Genomic DNA, 9,025 nt, shown 5'->3' on the forward strand with positions numbered 1-9,025 from the left:
AGAAGAAGAATAAATAGAAGAAGCTTGAGCGTGGACTAATGGTAATGTAAGTTAGTCTAAGTTAATTTAGATCAGTTGAAGAAGTGTAGCCGATCGTGACACATTCAATAAAACAAGCAACATTAACAATACGACAATATAACACGTTCGGACTTCAGGAACAGCTCCATCGAGTCTCATTTATTGGCAGAAAGATAGCCGCAGGCCTTCGCCACCGGTTCTACCTTGGAAGCCGCGCCTACTAGATGAAGAGTATTAAACTTATACACGCCACATTTGCAACGCATTTGGCAAATTTTGCAAAGTGCTACGGCGAACTTCTAGTGAGCGTCAGTCACTAATACATGCATTAAGCTTCAAAAAACAAATACAATTTGCACAATGCTTGAACTAAACTATGTTTGGTCAGTTATTAACACCAAAGCTCTTCTGACTGGGTACTAATTATTTATTGTGAACTGTTCTGTTCACTCAGTGTTTTGCTTGTTTTTATAGTTTATGCAAAGTATTGTGTTGTTTCACTATTAGTTTATATGTATATTGTATTTTGTAGTTTTTGGTTGCGTTTAAACAATATTTTTTTTCTGTAAATTGCGTGCTGTTGGCTTGATTTCGAAACTATGATGAAATAGCTTTAACTCATTGACAATTTCGATATAGAGTTATGTGGATCGTAAGTAAACTGCCAACTCTTTTTGAAGAAATTTTTAAATACATGTCGGGATTGTTGTAAAAGAATATTGTATTTGAAATTCGCGGGTTCAGTTAGACAGTTGGTATAAGATCCGATGTGTAAGCCCTAGTAGAGTAAGCCACCAGTGATAGAAAAGGATGAATGGTCACCGAATGTCAGTAAATGACCGCTAAATAACGTGAATTTGGTTTCAGCTGTTGAACGATACAACTTGTCGCTTTTCCGGTCTGCATTTGACGAAGCAAGACGTGCGGAAACTCGTTATACTCTAGTGATAAATAAATAATTAAAGACACTACTTTATTTATCACTATAAATAAAGATTAAAAATTACAACGAACAATAACAACAATGCCAATTTAGCCCCAACTGCCAACCAAGACCCAACATACACATATCACAAAATATTGGAACGTTTAATCTATCTCAGGGCAGCAGCTAGGACGTTGCATTACAAATTTATGTGTGCATGTCGTTCTTGCAACTTTAGGCCGGTCCTGTGATTTCCTATTTTAAATCAAATTTCCCTGAAGTCTTCCAGTGTGAACAAAACTTTTAAGCAAAAATCAATGGATTTATGAAGTATATCACTGTATGGTTAAGCTTACTTTAAAGAAAGCTTCATTCATATTCTTAATAATATAACGAAATTAAATTGAAATTCAATAAACATAAAATGAGAAGCTCGAATAATTGATGTTTTACCTTGAAAACGAAGCGTCGAATGCTTTTGCAGTACTTATAAGAGTAAAGGCAATCACATGAGAATCTTAACAGAGTGTGGCATATACTTATTTGAAAACAATACGCATGGCGAGTCTGATCCACAGCTGACTAAGATTAGAAAACTCAAAGTGTTCTGTGCTTTTTAAAAGCAACAAGTGAATAAAAATAAAATTCTTTTTGTCAAAGCGCATGCCATTCATAAGTTAGCATTGAAAATCAAATAGAATTCATGTAAAATTTTATTTGGTGCACTCGTCCTGAGTGATGCATGCCAGTAATGATAGCGCAGTCAACTGCGATGCATGTTGTGTTGCACGTGAAAGCAGCCAACGAGCTTATAAATTGCCACAAGTTGCACAAAACACTGACAACAATAATACTGCCGCAGATGATGTTGATGTGGCAGCAGCAAAGAGCTTACAGGTTGCAAGTTACATACACGTGCTGTTTGTTTTTAAAGCGCTATGTTGCGCTTTAAGTTGGCGACAGGCGACAAAATAAAGTCATTGGCATTTGCGCTTGCATGTGTCGTCGTCGTTGTCGTTGTCTGTGTCTGTGTCTGGCTGCCATGCAAATGATCAAAATAATTACATCAAGCGCAAGTTTGAGTTGAAAATTTGTGCTTTTTTTCACGCTGCTTGTTTGCGTTGCTTTATCTTTTTTGTTTTTTGTTGTTTTTCAGTCTTACAAAAGACAAGCGCAGTCGCAACTTCAAAATGATGAAAATGAGTTTTCTTTACAAACAAAATTAAAAGTAAGCGCAGCAAGCGGCAATGCCAGCAAAAGAGACAGAGTGTGTGGGAGGAAGAGAATTGCACACCAAATCCAACGATGCGCAAAGTTATTTTTCACAAGTGCTTTGCAGCCTCAACCAACATATATATATATATATATATATATATCTGCTTCGTAGCCTGGTTGCTGCTGCTGCTGTCGCCTGCCATGCTGAGGCCATGTGGTTGTGTGGATTTCCGTTAACTTATGGTTAGCAAGCCGTCTATGTGGGTCTTTTAACCCAAACCCTACTAACACCAGCATATTCCTATTTTTATGCTGTGCAAATGACAGCAATTTTTCATAGGGGCAAAGCGCTGGCAAAATGCAGCAGCAGCAGCAGCTCTTCGACTTGCAGCTCGACGACGCTTGTTGTTATCCTTGCTAGGTGCCAAGTGACAATAATTCTGCTGTCTGCCACAGTGGCAGCTCCAGGCCAAGTTTTCAACTGCTGCTACTGCTGCTCCTGCTGCTGCTGCCTAATTGCCAAGACTTTCGACTCACAAGCAGGCTGCAAGTTTATTACGCATACGACGTGTGGTGCGCTGGCATTAAGCTGCATTACATATTATTAATATTAAATGGCAAATGCAAGTGCAGCTTATTGCGCATACGCCATGTGTAGCAATCAACAATGAAGAAAAGGGCAAAAAAAATAAAGCTTAAGTGTGTGCGGGGCATCATTTTTATTGAAACATCAAGCGCAGATACTAACAAGTCGATGGTTTAACCTTTAATAGCTCAAACACGCACACACACACGCACACACACAGAGACATGAGTGTGCGTCAGTCATAGCTGAGCTGCTGTGAAAATATCAATAAAGGCAACTAATGAAGTGCGCGCTGCCTTAAGTGGCTTATTGTCACTTCGACGCACACACACACACACACTTGCACATAAAGAGCGTACTTATAGCTCAAGTGTGTGTGTGAGTGTGTGCAATGTCAAAGGCCAGCAGCACGCCAGCAGTTTAAGTGCTAGGGGCGCTCTCCCTCTCTCTCTCTCTCTCTCTCATGCTCCCTTAGCCAAGCTCGCAGTCTTTGTGTCGCGTCACATCATAAAATCCGCACTTATTACTCCTTTTATGCAACTAAATATGTGCGCAGAAGTAAATAGACAGTGTCATTGTCTGTATATGCATGTATATGTGTGTGTGTGCGTGTGTGTGATTTTTTTTACTTACATTTAACGCGCGTCTTAGAGTGACAATGCTGAGCTGCTGTGCTTAAGTTTTTGTCTATTAGCAGGCGAATATTATTTATTTTTTTTTCGGGTCAAGTGACCATTCAAGCAAGCCCCGCCTCAGCCACAAATGTCTCGACCCGCTGCTCCCCTACCAGTGTCCCAGTAGACAATTCAGAGCATATTGGCCATCCAAGTGCTAGCTAAATATTTACGCTGCGTCATACGCTGAGCAAATGCAATTCATTGGGGTTCATAAATTGCAAATCGTGCGAGAAAACTGCAAATAATTAAGCAGCAGCTTATATTAAATGTTGTGGGTCCATAAATTCTAATGTGCAGCTTTTTCAATGGCGCGCCAACCAAAAGCTTGCAACTTTTTGAATTAAAAGCTTTGAGCCAACTAAAGCTGCAACACGTTGAGCTGAAAGCAACATCGAAACAAGTTTTTAATGTTGTTATTTACATTTATAATTTTACTAACCATAAAATTATTTAAATATCTGATAATTATTGCTTTGCCAGTGCCTTAAAAAAAAGAGAGTAACAAAAGAATTTATTGGCAAAAGTATTCAACCTACTTTAGTTTTAGGCTTATTTACTTGACAATCAAATATCACTTCAATATTTTGACTTTTTGGTGCCCAGCCTAAGTGTTTTAGACATCAGTATATTGACCCCGATACCTCTGTATGGTTACCAAGACAGTGCTCCTGGTCAATGAGAAAAAGAGCTGGTCAAATGCTAATGACGTGGACATAAACTTGTCAGAACAGAACAGAACAGAAAAATATCAGAATTTGAATTCTTATTTTATCATTTGAATTTATGTCAGTTAACAAAGCGACATTTTAATTTGATTTATAGAACATTATTCAACGTAAATAAAAATTTTAAATAAGAAAACATCGATACAGCTGTTGAAAACATCGATACTTTTCAGCTCTTCTTGAAACCATTTGAAAGCTCTGCAAAGTTGACAATAGATGGCGCTCGCCTACAGATAAGCGCGAATGCTTAATGTAGAATATTCAACTTATACATATTTAGAAATAAAATTAAGTGCTTCAACTTTAATAATTTAAAATGTACATTTGTGCAATTTGAAATTCAAAAGAGTTAATTACTTTTAATAATAAGTTTATTTTTATTTGTTGTATAATTACATTTTCTGTTTTTATTATTATTACATTTATGTTTGTAGGTTTATGCTTAGTAAAATCACGCAAAATGTTTATTAAAAATTGATGCCTTCATTATGAAAACTCATAAATAGAGAAGCAACAACAGTTTAGGGTAGTTAGCATGCTCTTTAATTATTGTTGGGGCAGTTGCATGCGGAAAGTGGCTTCCATTTGATTTATATTTGATGCAGACATTTACTAAAATTAGAAACTCGCTTAGTTTGCATTAAATAACAAATAAAAGAAACTCTATATATTCGTAGGGATACAAAAAAGGTATTTGTTTTGTTCTCAGTGTATACACTTAGCAAAAATACGCATTACAAACTATTAGCAGTGTGACCCTTCAGTTGGGCGGGGCGGGGTCATTAGGGCAGGAGAGCTGAGTGTGTGTGTGTGTGTGTGTGTGTGTGCCTGATGTACACAAGTAATATCTAAAAAATATCAATCCAAGTGATTGGACATGACTGCCTCTCTCTCTCTCGTTCTCCTCTCCAGCTCACAGTTGAGTTTAGTATCTAAATTGTCCCTTCTTCCCCCTTTCATTGTGGTAAACACGCAGCGGCGAGTAACTGCCGTTGCCAGTGCCATTGCCATTGAGTGAGGCACCAGCGCTAGTGCCCACTCCTGCGCCGGTTCCATTTCCATTGCTAGTGCCATTGCCGTTCGCCGTGTTGCCAAAGTTCTGCGAGGCGGAGCCTGAGATAAGCTCCTCCACATGCTGCGGCTTGGCAGTGCAACGTGGCGCCAAAATCAGATTGTAAATGGTGAAGTAGATGAGCGCAATGATGCAGGCCAGAATGGCGAGCCATTCAAAGCAGCACTGCCAGTCGGCCAGCTTGGGCAGCTTCTCGTCGCGAGCCAGGCCAATCATAGCGCCAAATCCTTTGCCTATGGAACAAGAAAATTAACACAAGTTGCAGGCAGTTAAGTTAGCAAATGTATACGCACCTAGACCAAAGAACGAGAGCACTGCTAGCGCTTGGCCTGTGGCCGTCAGCTTGCGCGGCATAGCATGACGCATGTACAAAATAATTGTAATCCAAATGAGTCCAATCAGTGCCGGCTCAATAGTTTCCATCACGATGGTCAGCCAGTGCAACTGGGCGTCACTCAAGGCCCGGCGATGAAGATGTTCGAGTGTCCGCAGTATTCGATAAACTTGTCCACATTGAAGAACAGCAGCAGCACCAGCAGCAAGCCCGCAAAGCAAATGGCATTGGCATCGCTGAACGTCCAGTACAGATAGCTGTGTATGCTGCTCCAGAACAGGCCAAAGAGTATGGACACCAGTGTGAGCACCACAATCTCGGGACTATAACGACGTATAGCCGACATGGGCACCACTAGCATGCCCGTCTTGGTATGCCACCACCATTCAGGCGGACTCAGCGGCATTTGTGTGGCGCACAGCAGCACAATGGCGCCCAGGACAAAGCACACAAGCAGGACAATGAGCGCAGCGAAGGCGGCATCCTGATTGGGCTGCTGCTGCATGAACAGCAAGTCCAGCGGCGGAGAAGAGCACGACATAGCCAATGGCGCCCCACACATACTGGCGGCACACCTCGCCGCGTCCCTCCGAAGTTTCACGCACAGCAATCACAATGGCGGTGTTGAGCAGCGTCAGCGCGGCCATGGGGAAAATGTCGCCCAGCAGGCGTATCAGCCAATAACCCAGCAGAGTGTCGCCCACATTACCGTTGACCTGCGAAGAATGGGAGAGTGAGTGACTGAGCAATCCACACACAATTTAGAGGAACTCACCTTCACGCACTCGGTGTCAGCCAGCACGCTGTCCTTGCCGTCATAAGGATGCGCTATGAGGCAGCTAACAATGGGAATGCAGCCGTGGATTTGCCGGCGCATAAGAGTAATCTGCTGGTCAGGTATGCTGCACTGTATGCCCTCTGAAAAGAGCATAGAATTGTGGCTTAAGATTTGTTTAGCTTTGTCAGCAGCAGCTTTGCAACACTCACCCAAGGGATATTGACACCAGCCTTGGGTATCGTTATTCTTCGTGAGGTTCATCTCGGCGCCCATGACTGCATCTAGCACAATGTTGGGCGTATCCGTGGTGAACACATGGCAGCTTTTAACCAGCGGCTGTCCCTGCTCGTTGCGCTGAGTCAGGCACAGATGCGGCGGCGGCACAAAATCTCTCACCGGTATAATTCCCTTGGTCTGACGCCGCGAACGCTTCACCTCGGCGCTGAGCTGCTCCACGCCCGCACTATTTGCTTCCTCAGTATGTCGTCTGCTGCGCGTGGTTTCCGTTGTGGCACTGCCCGCTTCGTCGTCATAGTCAGAGTACTCGGAGCTCTGGCCCGTAAAGGGCGGCAGAGTTGGCGTCTCGCGCGGCCCGTTGCTATGCATTTCCTCGGGATTATTGGGGTTCAGACACATGTAGGTGCAGCGTGTCAGATTAACACGTCCCACCTTCTGCTCCCAGCTGTGGCACGTGCCGTTCTCGCTGCACTGCTGCTGGAATATAGAAGCGCCATTGGCATCACAGCTGAAGCTCACATTCTGCAAATGCGCCGGCTTGCGTTCCACCTCGGGCACTGCGAACAGACAGGCGTAGATCAAGGCGGCCAGCAGCAGAAAAACTGCCGTCAATATGCGAAGTGTGCGTCCGAAGCCATTGGGATTCTTGGCTGCCAGACGATCGGCCCAGGGGCCAGCAATCAATGGACCCAAAATGGACACTAATGGCGCTACAATGCTGATGGTGCGATACTCGGAGAAGTTCAAGCCCAGCAGCAGCGGCTTTGTGGCATGCAACACATGCAACGCCGTCAAACCTGCAAGCAGTTATAGTTTAATAAATTTATATTTATATATTGAAGGATTTGCTGCAACTTACCGCTGATGACAAAGAAGACGACCACCTTCAAGGAGATCAGCGTCTTGTTAATGCGCGGACTGTGACCGCCCTTAAAACCCATTTTGTAAACTTGGCTTATTCAATTCTTAATTAATTATGCGTAGGCGCAATTGTTGCTGCAGTTTGTTCCTCTAATTATCGTTTCGTTGTTGTTGCTCAGTTGCACATGTTCTGCAAACAAATAAATAGAGACAAAAGTTAATTAAGTGCACAGCTATATTAATGATGATTGCTGTAGTACTCTAATGTCTGGCGTTTCCTCTGATGCTGCAAAAGCAAACAATCAAACACACAGCAAACAAAAACAAAGCTGCAGCCGATTAAATCAAGCGCCAAGCCACACGCAACAGCAACAGCAACAACAACAACAATTGTCGCAGCACCTTGCGACGTGTGTGTAAACAATCTGCTAATGTCGCTGGCAACCACAGCAACTACTAGTAGCAACAACAATAAGTTGAATATTTTTAAGAGAGGAAACCCCAAACAGCAAATGCTCTGAAATTAGTGAAAGCTTCTTAAAAAGAACTGCTTAACTGATTTTTAATAATGAGCATCATTTTTAATTTGAAAGTAGCAAGTACACTCAGTCGCCAACGACAGTATAAGACCCAGTAATCTAAAAATATTATTGAAAAACAGTAATCATTCTATCAATAAATTAACTTTACCAAGCAATATTATATGTATTTAAGTTTATTTTAACGATTTACTTTTTCTATGCGAAAAACTCTTTTGTATAAATATATACATTTAAGTGTATATAGAATGTTAACTGTAACTTACAACAAATAATAGTTGGAAACACTTACAAGCAAAAATTTCACTTATTTAGCTTTAAGAGCCAATTGTAAATTTCTATAGCCAAATAAAATTTCTTTATAATAAATAAATTTTGCTTTAGAAATCAATTAAACTAATATATTCAAAAAATTATTAGTTTGAAATTAAAAGCGAATTCATAAGCTAACAAATTAGGAATTCATTGCCACATGTTGCGTGTAATGTGCACAAATTTTCAATTAATTCAATCATTTTTTTCCATACGTCAACAATTAGCATTACTAATTAGGTTTTCCTCTGCTGCCGGAATGACAACAGTATGTGCTTCATATATAGCCAAATGGCGCTGTTCATAGGGTAATCAAAATTCAATTCAACAATTCGCTGTGGCCGGCCTATCAATGCTAATCAATGCTGTCAATAAAGCAAACAGCAAAAGTCAACAGAGAACCGTTTAGACATTGTTGTTGTTGTTGTTGCAATGTTGTTGATGCCCCCAGGCAGGCAATACGTGTAACACACACCATGACAAAACAAATACATTGATTACAGCTATTGAAACATAATTAGACAAACATATGTAAATGTGTGTACGTATGTGTGTGAGTGCATACAATGCCAGGCTGGGTGTCAAAAATAAACAAGTGTCAATGGGCCACAGCAGCCGCAAGTACGCACAGCACATCTAATACATGTAAGTCTGCCTGTGTGTGTGTGTGTGTAACAAATAGCGATGCGCATCACTTTTATAGCAACAATTACAATATATATAATATATGCGCATTGTCGCTG

At 41.4% G+C, this 9,025-nt stretch overlaps 1 protein-coding gene across 1 annotated transcript; it reads right to left on the minus strand.

The window, feature by feature from the left end:
- Positions 1-4,554: 4,554 nt before the first annotated feature.
- LOC108597978 lies at positions 4,555-7,617 on the minus strand. Its single transcript, XM_033293689.1, is given in 7 exon segments — positions 4,555-5,454; positions 5,515-5,682; positions 5,685-6,078; positions 6,080-6,271; positions 6,331-6,473; positions 6,543-7,367; positions 7,430-7,617. Coding segments are annotated over 7 exon segments (2,184 nt in total). The 5' UTR covers positions 7,512-7,617; the 3' UTR covers positions 4,555-5,074.
- Between the last annotated feature and the right edge of the window lie 1,408 nt (positions 7,618-9,025).

Source organism: Drosophila busckii, chromosome 3L (assembly GCF_011750605.1).
Source record: "Drosophila busckii strain San Diego stock center, stock number 13000-0081.31 chromosome 3L, ASM1175060v1, whole genome shotgun sequence".
In the NCBI taxonomy this organism is placed as follows: Eukaryota; Metazoa; Arthropoda; class Insecta; order Diptera; family Drosophilidae; genus Drosophila; species Drosophila busckii.